At 41.7% G+C, this 17100-nt stretch overlaps 1 protein-coding gene across 1 annotated transcript in view; it reads left to right on the forward strand.

The window, feature by feature from the left end:
* The window catches only part of CDH8 (cadherin 8), a 220103-nt gene that overhangs the window by 85565 nt on the left and 117438 nt on the right, over positions 1-17100 (forward strand). The window contains exon 4 of the mRNA XM_032768108.2: positions 5916-6035. Within this exon, the coding sequence (XP_032623999.1) occupies positions 5916-6035 (120 nt within the window). The remainder of the gene's footprint in view (positions 1-5915; positions 6036-17100) is intronic.

Genomic DNA, 17100 nt, shown 5'->3' on the forward strand with positions numbered 1-17100 from the left:
CTGCACCTTGACTAGCACATAAAAAGCATAGCCAAAACAATAGAACCACACTACCCGAGCGCACACATCTTATTTTTATGGAGGCTTTTAATCTTAGTTTGTCAGCAAATAGAAGCCTCCTTACCTAGCTGTATAAAAATATTTTTATTATTAACTGTGTCTCTGGTTGTTAGCATGTGGCAACGGGAACCTATGAAACCTGACACTAACAGAGCAAAACAATCAGCCATGGTTAACAGTTAAATCACATTAGAAATGTTCATTAATTAAAATCTGTCAAACCTCTTTGCAGTCCACATTTAATCACAGTGTCATTAGCATTGCAGAAATGTGTCTCAGAAAACAGGCAGAAAGTTTTAAAATTAACATGCTACTATTTTCCCACACATCTATCTAAAAATGTTTTTGTATTACATACTGCAGTATTAGGTATGAACACAATCACTGTTTCTCCTTTTTGTGTTGTTGGACTAGATTATATAAAGCTGCTATATTATTATAATTAGGACAACAGCAAGTTGGACTATAAACGTGGCTTTCTTCTGAAAATGGCACCATGTCAAATTTATAGTCTCTAGCTAAATGAGTTTGTTGTAGCATTGACAAAGGAACAAATGTGCCAAATGCAGGCAAAATTAAACACTAACGGAAAATCTTGATCTTTTGTTTTCTGGGTAGATTCTGGGACACTAATTTTCAAATGACAAACACGAAGTGCTTAGCCATGCAACCTTGCCATTTTCTCAACGTGGTGGTAGGGTTTTTTAATGGAAAAAAAAACATACACAAATGCATCCATTGTACATGTATATAGCAATATTTAGGTATATTTAGCATATAACTACCTGTCAATTGAGGAGCAAATCCTATTGCAAAGTTCATAGTCTAACTTTCTAGTCTGAGACCTGGAGAATTCTGCTGAGTGGGGAGAGGTCTGTGGATTCTACAGCTCAGAACAGTAGTAACCTCATGTGCTTGTAGCGCTTCGCCATCGGGGGGAAATTAGGGGGAAGGGATGATTTTTATGGTCCTGCCTTAATGTTTGCATGGAAGGAAACCACACGGAGTTGGGTTCCATAACATATGGGGCATGGGAGAAGGTAGAGTTGGTGGCTTGTGAGTTCTGCTAGGATCGTAATATCTGCCTGTCCCAGTTCTGAGGAAGGGAGTCCTCCACAACCGTGGATGGGACAAGATTTGCTTTGGTAAGCACATGTATGTCTAATTAGTGTCAATTTGAGCTATATGTATAGGTGTGGCATACCTCACAACTGCCAAGGCCCAGATGTAGGATGCAATGTGAGACAAGGATCCAAAATGAGGGACACAAACCGCTGTGTGATTCACTCTATTAGTGTATATAACTCTTCATGTAAATCATTTTCAACAATAAAAATGTTGGGAATGGGCCACCACATTTCTATCGAACAGAGGTCATCTTGGAACTAAAAGGAAGTGGTAATCCTTGAGATGTGGGTCAGGAAATATGAGGTATGGAGTAGACAAATAGATCCTTTGACTCTGAAAAATATTCTGCCTTTCCAATCCTGCCAATGATGTATTAGTTTTATTAGGTAAAAAGATATTGACTTTAAAAGTCACCTGCAAAGAAAATCAAATAGGCAAATGACCTTTTTTATTGTTTTATGATGTATACATAAGAGCTATGAGAAAATGGTTTGGTTTTATTTATTTATTTATTTTTACTTTTTGATTTAAGAAATATAGGTCTATCTGGTGACTGGAGAAGAGGTAAAATTATGATATCACAAGAGAAAGGAGTCTGGAGTCTGATCAACAGAGTAGGGAAGCAATTTTGCAACTGGATGGATTGTTTTTGTTATGGCATACTTAACTCCACTACCTAATGATCACTTGGGGCAAAGGCTGCCTTTGTAAAAGATTTAACATATGCACCTCCAATTAAGGTGTGAGAGCTCAGAACAAATATTTCTAAGATCCCTGAAAAAGGATCCTCAGCTGAAAAAGGAAAAAAACAAACCAGACTTGACGAGCCAAATATTCCTAAATGAGCAATAGAAAATCTATTTTAAACAAATAAATAAACCTTTCAGATCTTCTTTCCACATCAGAAGGAGAAACTTGGGCAAAACAAACTCTCAGAAAAGTCCACAGTTTTGTTCCTTTGTTTCTAAAGATAATATCATAAAAGTGAAAAGGAACAACCACAAGGTAAGAAGGACCTGTGAAAGTTCCAACTGCTCTCTGAATGAGCTACGTCTTATCCCTGCCCTAGCCGCATCCTCTAAGAGTCTGACCACATCCCTACAGACCTAGCAAGCAGGTTACATTTTGCAGCTTCTGCCATTCCCCTAGAAACTGAAAATATCTCTTCTGCTATTTTAGCCTGAATCCAACTGGGGTGTGCATTGATCTCTCTCTCACTCTCTCAGTTGTCACCCAGGGGCGAGCAGCTGCAGAATGTAACCTATTGGGAGGGTGAGGCTGTGACCAGGTCTGGGCAAGAGGGCAGAAGTAGATCAGACAAGCTTGCAAGACTCCCTATTCTGCAAGATGGCAAAGCTGATAAGCACTGGGTAAATTATAGCTAGTGTTTGAACTATAAAAGAAAGCCAGTATCACTTTTAAATATATGAGATGATTCTAGATTAAAATAACTCGAGGGTTACACACATTGTTGCCTTTGTAGACTGAATTCCCTGCACATACTAGGGGCTCCTTGCATTCTTCTACCCCAACCCCCATAGGCTTCATAAGCTGCATTTGCTACTTTCCCATCCCCCTCTATTTCAGGGACAACCTGCAACTCTCCTCGCAACCACTCCCATGCTAGGGGCTTTGGGTACTTCCCATTACCCCTTTCACCCACGCGGGGCCTGAGGAGGATGTGACGTATCCATCACTTCTGGGACCGACCCATCACTTCTGGGACCGACCATGCTGGCCAATCGCACTGGCCTATGAGGCCCCCCAAAGGGCGGGGCCCCGAGTGGTTGCCCCGATTTGCTGTACCCAAGGGATGACTCTGCACCCATGTTCTCCAGTCTTCCCTCCCCCACCAGACAGGGGCCATGACTCTCTTCCCATGCTAGGGGTTCTGTGGTCTCTTTCATGCCCCTTCTCCCTGCCTTTCCCCACGTCTTTATCATGTGTGCTTCCCATTTCTTCCTCCACCACATGCCAGGGTCTCTGTGTGTCTCCTATGTCCCCCTTTCCCCATGCCATTGTCACCCATTCTTCTTCCATGCTGTATGTGTGTGTTATGCTACAGGAGTTTAACCACATGGGGATAGAGATTGCCAAATTCAGTAAATAATTAACATATGGAACACTGAATACAAATGTGATTGGTTTGTTGGTTGCTTTTGTTTGGAGCAAAAGCGTTCAGGAAAATGATGTTGTTTCCTTCATTGAAATATCATTTCAATGAGGAATAATTGCTCATAGATCCCAAGATTCCAAGGCCAGAAGGGGCCATTGTGGTTATCTGACTTTCTATAGAACATAAATCAGCTAAAGTTCTCCCTCTCACGGCTGCCAAGTGTCGTGTAATACATTCTGTACATTTTTACAGTCCTGCATTTCTCTGCCATGTCATGCATTGCCACTGCCCAGCTGGATTCCTGTGCAACCAGTTGAGCTCTGGGAAGGTTGCAGGCATTTGCCTGCAGTGGTGCTATCCTGCTAGATGGGGTCTGTGACAAGGTAGTCTGCCTTCTCAGGGTAGTGGTGGGAAATTTTGTGACTATGTCTTTAAGGGCCTGGGACCAGGAACATTGCAAAGAGGGTGGAGAAAGCTTCTTCTCTCACTCATCCAGTTGGGAAAGAGCTGGGAGAAGAGCACCAGGACATACGCTAGCCAGAGAAAGCTGACCTGCTGAACTCTTTGAGAACTGATTGGAGAAAATGGTCTAGTGAGGGAGAAGTGATGTAAGGCCCTAAACCTAGCTCCAGGAGGAGAGTTGCAGACTCTTGTCCTGCGGAAGTAACCATTTGAAGCACAACAGGATGGGAACTGGGGAAGGTCTCCTGCACTGAGACGAGAACTGGCCAGGATTCTCATATAGACCCAGTACGGGGTGATCTGGGGCAAAAAAATGAATTACACTTTGTAGAATGACATCATAAATCAGACCCCAGGAAGGGGTGTGTGTGTGTTGATCCAACCTACAGTGGGACTGGGTGTGCTGGAGGGGAGTGCCCTGTGCCAGGGCCCCAGGGGAGCCTGCTGAGAAAGCAGCCACTCTATTTCTCCTAGTGGTGCACACCTTGTTGGATTGAGCAATAGTAAGAGGTTGTGGGGGATTCAGAGTAGGCACAAGGCAAGAGATGCAAGGCAGGCAATAGGCTCCTTCCAGTAAGCTGCACCAGGGTCACCCTCATCCTACCCCCCTCCTCCCCTCAATGCTCATCCATCCCCAGCAACTCCAGGCATCACAACACTCCCCTATTCCCTGGGACCCACCTATGCAGCACCTCCAGCTACCCCAGGCAACCTGGCACTCAACTATTTCCCAGGGAATCATCATTTTCCCCTGAACTCGTCCCTATATCCAGTGACCACTGTCCCTCGCAGATACCCCCATTAAGCTAGCCTGCCAGATAGCCATCAAACACCCACCACCCGCTCCTAGTTGCACCATACCCTAGCTCCAGCTGCCAATATTTTTTGCAGCTCCATTTTCTATCCCTGCCAGTCTGCCACTGCCTGAGATAAGGTGTAGACACTGAAGAGGATAGATATATATAAATTACAAACATGCAAATGTATGTAAGCCCCCTATGTAATTTGCATAAAATGTCATAAGCAGAGTTGCACAAAACTTGGCCACTACGAATCTCCCCATATGGGGCAGTAAAGGAAAGCAAAGGGGATGGAAAGAGCAAAGGGAGACTCTGCACTTAGTGTTCCCATACAGGAGTCAGGCATAATCTGGGTTCAGCAAGACAAAGGGACAAGGAACAGGAGTGAGCCATCTTTTCTAGCAATGCCAGCTGACCCAGAGAGGGGGCACATCTTGATGGATGCTGTTATTCTTTCCCTTGCCAAGCATATCTCAGCTCACAAGAAGTATAATTCAGCCCTCAAACTCTGTCTCACCCTCTCTTTCTCTTTCTCTCTAGATATTGGCTTTTTTGCATATGAATTAGTTTAATTAGTGTCTTCATTATTTTTTTAAAGTCATTCAAAAGAAGTCGCTTCAACACGACCACGAAGCACATTTGAGTTTGATCTGATGTGGCTTTCTACACAATCAGAAGCCAGAGTGTGGTCTGAGAAGGAAAATGAACAATTTCTTGTCATGTCTTTGTTTATTTTCTTTTCTGGATAGACCAGTGAAGGTACAATGGCAGCTGGGCAGTGGATCCCCTCAGTGATGGGGAGTCATTTCAGAGATGAGAGATAATGCCTTGACTCTGGCCACATCAAACCATTATTGTAGCTGGAAGCCAAAGAAAAAGAGAGAAAAATCCTTTATATTATTACTTTTCTATGCAGCCACTGTAAGTTGGCCAGGTTCTTTCAAATGTGCTTTTTCAAAACTTAAGTGCAACGTATTATATTGTATTATTAACCTTGTATTTCATATCCCTTTGATATGATCCCCTTTGCAAATGCTTGAAGTCTGCAAAGATCTAACAGGTAACTTAAAAATGCATTCTATAAAGGAACCTTAAATAATACAGCTACTAAAAAGCTTTTTCTTTATCTAGAACATTAGGCTGGTGGCATATTTCTTCTCAAAGCATAATGTTTTGTCTGTGGTCTCTAAATAATGTTTTAAGTCATAACTGATTATGTTTTCATTTTACTACATCTCCCACCTCATGAATTTCTGTATAGATTTAAAGAATTTGATTTTTTTTTCATAAAGAAATGTACAAATCTCTGGCAAGAACTGAAATGTTAATTAAATATTCTTTTAAACTAGGTACCTTTGTTACTAAAGTAACGGCCACAGATGCAGATGATCCAGTTTATGGAAACAGCGCAAAGCTGGTTTACAGCATTTTGGAAGGACAGCCTTACTTCTCAATTGAACCACATACAGGTAGGTGAACCTGAATTAGGACTCTCCAGGTAACAATATACACAAGAAACAGCATTTTCTGAATATTTCACGCACTTCTCTTAAACATGATGAGTAAGTAGGTATCTGTCAGCATTAGTCAGGCTGTAATCCATGAGTATCTGATTCATTGCCGATTGTGATCTGATGATGTAAAAAAAAAAGACCCTCTATTAGTGATGCTGAAAATAATGCCAAGGCCAATACTGTAGAAGTTACTGAAGCAAAACTCCCATTATTGTATGACTAACAACTGGTTAGAGACTGTATGATTTGGCTTGGGGATTGTAATGAATATCTTATTTTTTTTTTAATAAAAGCCTTTAGAATTTCTGGCTAAAGACTGTAGGGTTTGGCTTGGGCATTTTAATGAATATACTGTGTGCTTTCATTAAGAAATATTTGTATTCCTTGGAGCTGGGGAGAGAGAATATGTTTTATTTGCGTGAATTTGAGATGGCTTTATTTCTCACCATTTGCAAAGCCATTAGTAAGTGTCTGATAATGTAGGTCATTTCAAAGAAGTGCTAATAAAGCCAGCCCCACATTGTTTATTCTGCTTATGCCATATTTAAAACAAAAAAGCTATTTAGAAATGTTTGAGACAGATTTGTTCTGTTATCTTTTTCCCAGTGTTAATTTTCATATTTTTCATGTTAGTTACCATAAGTCAGTTGTGCTGGCCTCAGAAGGAGAAGAAAAGTATAACTAAAGTTACCAGAAATAACTTTACCATTCATAAGTAAAGCAGCCATCTCATGCTTATGCAGATTAAATCTTTAATCAACACCAAAAAGATCTGGTCAGGAGAAATTATTAGATGATGCTCCTGAGTCACTTAAAATGAGCCCAATTTTTAACTTGCTTGGCACACAAATAAAGTCCTCTTGGCATCATCTCAGTTGCACAGGGAAAACTATTGTTCATTGGTCATAATAAAATTAACAGAGGCATCTGTGAGTCTATAATAGTGTGTTATGCAGATAATATGACAGATCACTCTGAGAAATTGTTTTCATGTGGTCTGAAGCAAAACAAAAAGCAGCCATGGCTGTGGAAATGTCCTTTTGCAGTGTGGTTTATTAATGCATTGCATGCCTTACGTGAATCTCAGATCTATGAAAATCTCTTCTGAACGCAGCACAATGAAATTATAGTGATTTCCTGTTGCCAGAGAAAAACACGTCCATTGAATGGCATAGGGCAGTCCTTCTTCCCAATGAAGAACTTTCTCGTCCTAGCTGAAGTACCACTTAGGCCCTATATCATGCCTCAGCATATATGTAGGCAGAGGCCTAACCATGCAGAGTCCTGTTTGGGGCCTTAGAACATATTATTTGGTTTCTATAATACCTTTCAAACATAAGATATTACAAAATATTATATATAGTAGTGACTAGTTAGCTATATTGGTAGTGCAACAAATGTAGATTCAGTATGTTCTGTGCTTCAGACACCAGAGTCTTTTAGGAAGAAAAATAGTTTAAAAAATAGCTTAAAGTGGTCCAGGAGGTAATATCCATAGGCTAATAGAATAAAATGAAATAAAGGAAAACTTAGTTTGAATATCGGGGCGGGGGGATCCATACCTCACAGTGAGATCTTTTATACTGTGAAATTATTACCAAAGTGAAGTAGTAGCATTGCCATTGCTGACAACATTTGAAACAAGACCTGGTAAAGCACCAGAAAATAAACTGTACAGAACAATATAGCTTTAGTCAGAGGATTCATTAGAAGACTTAATAGGGCTTTCTGATCACCAATTTCTTGGATTCTCCAAGGAACAGCTCCTAATGCACATGTTTATAATTCCTTTTGCTGTTCTCGAGAGCTGTGAAAAACTAGCAGCTTTCACAGAAGACTGAAAAATGTTTTGTTTATCCAAGGTGAAGCTTTTTCATTTATTTCATTCAAATGACTTCATGGCAAAAATCCCAAACCTAAAATTTTGTGAATTTGCCCTCGGTTTTTTTTTTTTTTGGTTTGTTTTGTTTTGGTTTGGTTTTTTTTTGTTACCAATATTGGCTATTTTTTTTTTCTGGGAAAACTGTTTAATACAAGAAATCACAATTTATCTCCCAGGAAAGCAGATATTTATTTTCATGAAAGCCAGTAAAAACTCTTAGGATTTTTTGTGAACATACAAATCATGATTTTTCTCCTGGTGTTACGTTTTCCCACCTCATTTCTACTCATCAACAGTGCTATCAGTTGCAGTTCAGTGAGCATAAAAAGGTGATAAATCAGTTCTCTAAAACGCATAGCTCATATAGGGTTCAATTGTGATAGATGTGCTGCCACAGAAGTAGTCCCAGGGTCCATATTGTGATCCACACTCTGGGTCCGGGATTCCTCCTTACTCTAGGGGAGAAATAATCTGCCCCAGATTTAAGTTTTGCACAGATTATATCCCCTTCATCACCAGGACATCTGATCTGGCTCACATGTTGTGAGGGAGGAGACAAAATTCTATGCTTTCCCTGCCCACTTCCTCCTCTTCTGTGTGGGAAGGGGGCTGCTGCTCTGTGACCCCGTGGATGCTGCTCTGTGACTCATGTTGCTATGTATAATATGGACTGTCAGCACAGAGGAGTGAGAAGGTTCCTTTCTACTCCTGTGCACCAGTGCATAGCAGATTAGATAATCCTGTCTTTAAATTTTAAAACAAATTGCAGTGTCATGTTGGGGAGTTATTGGGGGTCGATCTAGAGGAACCATGAGCCATGCTGAATATTAAATCATGGAAATGACATCTGCATAACCCTGTTGTCTAGAATGTAAAATTACTAAACAAATACTCGTTGGCAGAAAATTTATCTGGCACATCACAAGTGAGTAGTAGCCTTGTAAAAACTGCAGCCTTGCACTGTTACTGGATTAAATGGATCGTTGAGGTAGACTATAGGTTTACAGTCAAGGTGCTTCCAAAGAGTTGCATTGTTTTCAGAAACTGATAAGGAAATATGCAGTAAGTTTTCCTGATAATCTGGGAGTAATAGAAATGATAATGCCTGATACATACCAGGGACACTTTTATGGGTTGTTACATTCAGTCTTGGAAAGCCAATAGTCATAGATCAAATATAGTTACACTTTCGTAGCTGTTTGTGGGATTGTAAATTTCACCTTCTCGGGGCAGTGATGCATAAAACATGCAAATGACAATATTCTCTGTGCATTTCTGGAGTTCAGCAACTTTATAATTTGAATAGTAAAGTGGAGTGGGGGGAGGATGCATATTAACAAAGACAAAATGTCTCGGTCTTCAGAGGAGCAAGCAGAATTAAAGTAGACATACTGGGCTCTTTTTTATATGTGTCTAATCTTAGCAATATGAGTGCCTCACAACTAGTATTTTTTCCCTTGCTGAATAGGCTAATACCTAATATACTCCTAATACCTTAAGCGGGGGAATATCTGTGGTATTTGTGGTAGTTTAACTCCTAAGTGGTGTTCAGATGCTATGGTGATAAGCACTTATATAAAAATTTAGAGTAGTTAGACTCTTGTCAGAAACAGATGTAAAAATGAAGGAAAACCTTCAGAAGGAGGAAATTTAAAGTAGCGTAGCTGATTTCTTTTTTTTCCCTCCGTGGTTCCATTTTCACACATCCATATGAAGTGCAGGAGCTTTCCACATATAATACAGATATTTGTGCAGACATATTATTTCTACAATTCTATGCCACAGATAAAAGCATTCCTGGATGAATGGATGCATATAAAAGTGTGAACTACTTAAAAATCCATATTTATATTTTCTGTCCCTCAGATGTTGCAGTACAATACTTTAGAGCTGGCCCACTATGTTCTGAGATGACTGTCTTTTGAAAAGTTTAGTCCAGATTCATCCCCGTGGTGATGACAGCACCTAGCGCAGTGGTAGAATGAGAGTGGCTTGTGCCTCCTCTGTTCAGGTTCAGTTTCTGGCCCAGGTTAGATTTATGCCTGTTACAATGACCTCTATAGTTATTAGAAAGGCATAGAACTGATAGAACCTTCCCTAGCAACATCATCTCCTGCTTCCTTCTTCCTCTGGCTCAGCCCAGCCCTGCAATACTCTCCTACACCAGGCACTGCACCAGAGATGGTTAAGCACAGAGAGACTTGGTTCTTTGCCTGGTGTACACTGTAGAGGCCTGCTGTGCCTGGGGATATTGTTTGAGGAGCCTTAGGGCTGTCTTGCTTCCTCTATGTACCTGCCTTGCTGCCATAAATGGGCTTGTTGAGTCAGATCCTTAGTTAAAACTCTGACACTGGTTTTCAGTTTGTCTGGCACACTTCTGTGTAGCTGCATGTATAGTCACAAGTATTGGTAGAGGACCCATGCTTAAAACAGTCATTGCCCATTACCTTTTATGAAATGCATATACATGTAGTATTTCTCAAGTTACGATTTTCATACTCTGCTATGTAGGTTATAGTGCACATCCCAGAAAGTAATCCAGTAATTATCTTTCCATTAAATGTCATTGTCACAGTTTGAGGAGAATGCTTTCTGGATATAATTCTCTCCTCCTTTCCACCGGCATGGCTTCTGCTACAGACGAGTTTTAAAGGGGCTGTTAATGCATAAGCTAGAAAGGAAAAATAAATAAATATTTTAAAAAATGACGATTTTGTATGACACCACGTGATGACACCAAATTACTGCTGTAATATTCACTGGACTAAATAGCTGTAGCTTCCATAAATCATAACTATAGCATGTCAGACAGATATGGAGCTATGGCTTAATTTTTCCAATGTTCGGTGTTAAGACAGAATTCTGATATTATTTATAAAGGTATGCAAATTGCATTTATTCTCTAATAACTCACACACTTATATTCATGCTGCAATTTTTCCCCAAGAAGAAGCTCCAGAATAGTTCTCATTTTTCAGCTTTTCCTAGGATATTAAATCACAACAGTCAGTTTTACAATATGATTATCATAATGGAACATAATCTGAAGTGACACAGTGTTCTACAATATAGAAGTGTCAGAGAAAATACATTTTCAACTGTCTGACTTATTTACATTTCATATGAACTTACTAAAATTCTGTAACTTCTACACTGTCTTTGAAATCAAATTTCACAAAGGCTGCAGTTTAACATATTGCTTTATTATACTAGAAGGCACAGTATATTATTCAAACGGAATCCCTGATTGTTTATAAAGCAGTAAATGTTTTACATTTTAAAAGAGGCTGTCTTGGAACTGCTCACTGGGGCCCTGTCTACTCTGGAAAATTAAATCAACCTAGGTATGTGGCTCAGAGCTGTGAAAAATTTTATGCTCTGAGTGCTGCAGTCAAGAAAACCTAGTCCCTGGGGTAGACATGGCTAGGTCAATGGAAGAATTTTTACCAACACTTGGAGAGATGGACTAAGTACAGTGATGGAAAAGTCCCTTCTATCGATGTAGGAAACTTCTGTGCTAAGGTGCTACAATCAGCACAGCTACAGCACCATATCTGTGCTGCTGTAGTGCTGGTACTGTAGACATTCACTGGGTGTCATGGGTAGAGTTGATTCAATAAAAGTGAGATAAAAACATGCAAACTAGGAGATCTAGAGAGCTGAGGTCACTTGTCAGAGGAATATGGAGACTTTCACACCTAGGTCATTGACCTGAATTCAGCCTTGATTGTTAGTGCCTGAAGGGTTTCCATGACACAGATGTTTTGGACATCTGTAGGAAACAAATCCAAGTGAGAGTTGACAGATTTCATATCACACACATGACCTCCATGACTAACTCATGTTGGAAGTCTACAAAAAAAATGCTATATCCCGCCACTCTTACTTGTGTTGAAAAGTGCCTTAGCCATTGACTGGTCCCATTAATTTCTGGTGAGCAAAGCAAAGTCTGAATTGAAGCCACTGGCTACTGATTTGAACGAGACTAATCACTGTGTGATGTGCTTCTCACTGTGAGTTTCTAGGTGGAATTCAAAGTGTCTGGTTTTAAGCTACAAAGGCCTACATGGTTTGGGGCTTGGTCCGACCTCTCTCCCGGGGCCATATTGCTCAAGTTGAGATACCTGGTGGCTCTCAAGTTGGAACATACATGAGTAAATCAATCTGATGTTAGAAACTGCACCTGCAAACAGGAATTCTGAAGTCTTGTATTTTAACTCTGATTATCTGATCTTCAGTCTTTATTTGCTCACTCTCATTTCACAACTGTGCTTGGAATTGAGTACAAACAAAATACCATAAACAGGATAAAGTACATTCCAAACATTTCTGGCACAATTGATTTCCTCTATCTAGCTGGGAAATCACCTAGTTTATTAATAAATGCTGCGTTCTATACAGCCTTAGGAAAAATGCCATAGGAGTACTGCAAGCAGATATAAGGCTCTTCATTATAAAGAGGCTGTTGGAAAAACTGGAGAAAGTTCATAGGTGGCTAACTAAGGTGAGAGTGATGAAAGACTATGATGAGATGAGAGATTGACTGAACTTAATTTGTATAAACTGATTAAAATGTGATTAAGGGAGGATATGAAATCATTGCACAAATATTGGACAGGTGTTGTTAAGAGGGAGGGGAAGGGACTATTATTGTAATTATGTGTGGCAAAATGGGGAGGTAACATCCTCAGACTAGAAAGAGAAATGGGAAAAATTGAGCTTTGATACAAGAAATGCAATCTGGAGCTGTGTAATGAACTGCCTAGGAAGGGAGATGAACCATTTTCTCTAGAGGCTTTCTAAATAGTTTAGAACTAAACCCTAGTGGGATTAGTACAGAGAGAGAAGCTGCTCTGTGTTCTTCTGGGCTTTGATTGAGCCATGGCTCTGTGGCTCACTTTACCAGCTAATGCTGCTGTGGAAGCCGCACTACTTATTGCAGATTGAAGCTTTCATTTAAAATACTTTTCTGTAACTTTCTAGCTCTTTTGAATGTGTATTGAATGAGACTGAATGTTGTGCTGTCTTAATAAGCATGCAGACAGAGTGAATCTGTGGTTTAAATTCTATTCTGTTAAATAGGTGCAACACCTACTGAAAATAATAGGATTTGCACCTATGTAAATGAGAGTGTATCTGGGTGAATAACTGATATTTTGAGTATCAGAGGGGTAGCTGTGTTAGTCTGAATCTGTAAAAGCAGAAGAGAATCCTGTGCACCTTATAGACTAACAGATGTTTTGGATCATGAGCTTTCGTGGGTGAATACCCACTTCGTCAGATGAATGTAGTGGAAATTTCCAGGCAAGGATATATATGCTAGCAAGCACTAAGGTAACGAGGTAGTTAATCAGGGAGGATGACGCCCTGTTAGCATGAGGTGTGAAAACAAGGGAGGAGAAACACCACACCGGTTCATTCAGACTGCACGTCCACCAATGTATTACCCATCATGTGAGCAATGCTCCTCTGCTATGTACATCGGCCAAACAAGACGTCTCTACGGAAAAAGATAAATGACCAAATTAGATTATAGGAATGGAATATACAAAACTGTAGGAGAGCACTTATCAACTTCTCCGGCCACACGTATAGCAGATCTTAACGGTGGCCACCTGCAGCAAAAAAACTTTACGCAGACCAGAACTCAAAGAGAAACTGCTGAGACTCAATTCACTCGCAAATTGACAGCCAATCAGCTCAGGTTGAAACAAAGACTTGAATGGCGTGCCAACTACAGAAACCAAGTTTCTCCCTCCCTGGTTTTCACACCTCAACTCTAGAACAGGGCCCATCCTACCCTGATTTGAACTTAAAACCCTCTTATCTCTAGCTTGCTTGCTAGCATATATATACCTGTCCCTGGAAATTTCCACTACATTCATCTGACGAAGTGGGTATTCACCCACGAAAGCTCATGATCCAAAATGTCTGTTAGTCTATAAGGTGCCACAGGATTCTCTGCTGATATTTTGAGGTGTGTGTGGGGGGGTGCTTTGCCAGCAGTTTTGAAACATTGAAAAGAAAAAAACGGTTGAAGTCAAACTGAATCCAACCTTTTTGGAATTTTAAGTTAATTGAATAAGTCAATTCTGGGTCAAATAAAAATTGTTCAACCTAAAACATTTGGTTTCTTACCGTTTTTAAAGGGCTAGAGTCACACACTAGCTAGAGAAGGGGGTTGATTCCCCTGTACAACTTTTAGCCCAGTGGTTAAAGCATTCATCTGGGATGTGGGAGATTCGAGTTCAATTTCATTTCTCTCTTGCCCAAAGACTATTCAAATATTATATACAAAGTAGAACAGCTTCAACAGGAGAGACTGAGGCCTTGCCTACGCTACAGAGAAAGTCGAACTAAGCTACGCAATTTGAGTTATGTGAATAGTGTAACTCAAGTCGATGTATCTTAGATCTACTTATCGCAGGGTCCTCACTCTGCAATGTCAGTGGGAGATGCCCTCCCATCGACTCGCCTTACTTTTCTCGATCCAGTGGAGTACAAGAGTTGACAGGAGACCAATCTGCACTTGGTTTAGTGGGTCTTCATTAGACCTGCTAAATCGACCGTTGATGCATTGATTACCATGCGTAAATCTCTCGAAAACGTAGACGAGCCCTAAGAAAGACTTACCTCTAAATACCCTATTGCTCGGTGAATAGGTCTGTCACCTGGGACACCCAGGCAAAAGTGGAGCCTTGAAATTTGTTCTCCCATATGAATCCCAAGTGAGTAGCCTAGCCACTGGGCTGGTTGTTAAAATGGAGGATCATCACCATCTTCTTCTCTGTTTTGTGAATGACACTTAAGTCGACTTGTGTATCTAGCTGAGGGACGGGGAGAAAAAATTGACTGAGAGTATTTGGTGAATTCATGTTAAATTTGTGAACAGTTACAGGTCAATCAAAACTGTTTTTTTGGCAAACAAACTATTCATCTGAAAAATTTCACCCAGCTCCAGCTGAAAGCAGAATTTGGCCCTTTAGTTCTAAAAGAAGTGAAATTAACCCTCATTTATAAACAACAACTGTAAAAATCAGAACCCCAATGGTGACAATTTCAGCGTTAGAGCTGTTGACAGACGTGGAGCTGATATTTTAGTAGATCCCTAAGGGTAGGGCACTTGGAGCTAGGGTTAGGGTTCCTATGGGTAGGGCTTCCTCCAATAGGGTCAGGATTCCTAAGGGTAGGGTACTTGGAGCTAGGCTTAGGGTTCCTAAGGGTAGGGCACTTGGAGCTAGGATTAGGGTTCCTATAGGTAGAGCTTCCGCCCCAAGGGTTAGGGTTCCTAAGGGCAGAGCACTTGGAGCTAGGGTTAGGGTTCCTATAGGTAGGACTTCCCGCCTTAGGGCTAGAGTTTCTAAGGGTAGGGCACCTGGAGTTAGGGTTAGGATTCCTATACGTAGGGCGCCCCGTCCTAGGGTTAGGATTCCTACACATAGGGCACTTGGAGCTAGGGTTAGGGTTCCTATGGGTAGGGTGCCCTGCCCCAGGGTAGGGTTCATAAGGGTAGGGCACTTCGAGCTAGCATTAGGGTTCCAAAGAGTAGGGCACTTGGAGCTAGGGTTAGGGTTCCTATAAGTAGGGCATCCAGCCGTAGGGGTAGGGTTCCTATGGGTAGGGCACTTGGAGCTAGGGCTATGGTTCCTATGGGTAGGGTTCCCGCTCTAGGGTTAGGGTTTCTAAGGGTAAGGCACTTGGAGCTAGGGTTAGGGTTTCTATGGGTAAGGCACTGGAGCTAGGATTACGGTTCCTATGGGTAGGGATTCTCATCCTAGGGTTAGGGTTATGAAGGATAGAGCACTTGCATTTAGTGTTAGGGTTCCTATGGGTAGGGCACCCTGCCCTAGGGTTAGGGTTCCTGTGGGTAGGGTGACCCAACCTAAGGTTAGGGTTCCTAAACGTAGGGCACTTGGAGATAGGGTTAGGGTTCCTATGGGTTGGGTTTGCCGCCCTAGGGTAATTGTTCCTAAGAGTAGGGCCCTTGGAGCTAGGGTTAGAATTCCTATAGGTAGGGAACTTGGAGTGAGGGTTAGGGTTCCTGTGGGTAGGGCTTCCAGCCCTAGGGTTAGGGTTCCTAAGGGTAGGGCACTTGGAGCTAGGCTTAGGGTTTCTATGATTATGGCACTTGGAGCTAGGGTTAGGGTTCCTAAGGGTAGTGCTTCCTGCCGTAGGATTAGGGTTCCTAAGGGTAGGACACTTGGAGCTAGGGTTAGGGGTCCTATAGGTAGGGCACTTGGAACTAGGGTTAGGGTTCCACTGGGTAGGGCTTCCCAACCTAGGGTTACGGTTTCTATGGGTAGGGCACATGGAGCTAGGGTTAGAGTTCATATGGGTAGGGCATTTGGAGCTAGGGTTAGGGTACTAATGGGTAGGGTATCCCACCTTAGAGTTAGGGCTCCTATTGGTAGGGCACTTGGAGCAAGAGTTAGGGTTCCCATGGGTAGGAATTCCCACTCTAGGGTGAGGGTTCCTAAGCATAGGGCACTTGGAACTAGAGTGAGGGTTCCTAAAGTTAGGGCACTCAGAGCTAGAGTTAAGGTTCCTATGGATAGGGCTTCCCGTCTTGGGCTTTGCGTTTGCAAGGGTAGGGCACTTGGACCTAGGGTTCGGTTTCCGAAGGGTAGGGCACTTGTAGCTATGGCTAGGGTTCCTATAGGTAGAGCTTCCCGCCCTAGGGTTAGGGTTAATATGGGTAGGGCACTTGGAGCTTGGGATAGGGTTCCTGTGGGTATGGCTTCTATTATAAGCATAATTCCCAAATCTGGACCTTAGCGTCCAGAAATCTGGGTGCCTGCATGAAACCTCTAAGCTTAATTACCAGCTTAGATCTGATCTCACTGCCAGCAACCAGGAATCCTAGTGCCTGGTATACTTGGGTCCCCCAAAACTTCCCTGTGGGACCCCAAGACTCAGATGCCCTGAGTCTCCTAACAAAGGGAAATAAACTATTCCCCCCCCCTCTCCCCGCCCAGAATTTCCTCTCTGGGCTAACCTGAGAGTTACTGATGCAACCTCTTTACATCACAATACCAAGAAGCATGTCTTTTCTCTTCCACAAAGAGACAACCAAATACAAGGAAACAGAAAAGATTCTATCGCTCTTCCCCCTCCCACCAATTCCCTGGTGCTGCAGAG

This window comes from Chelonoidis abingdonii, chromosome 19, assembly GCF_003597395.2.
Source record: "Chelonoidis abingdonii isolate Lonesome George chromosome 19, CheloAbing_2.0, whole genome shotgun sequence".
NCBI lineage: Eukaryota > Metazoa > Chordata > Testudines > Testudinidae > Chelonoidis > Chelonoidis abingdonii.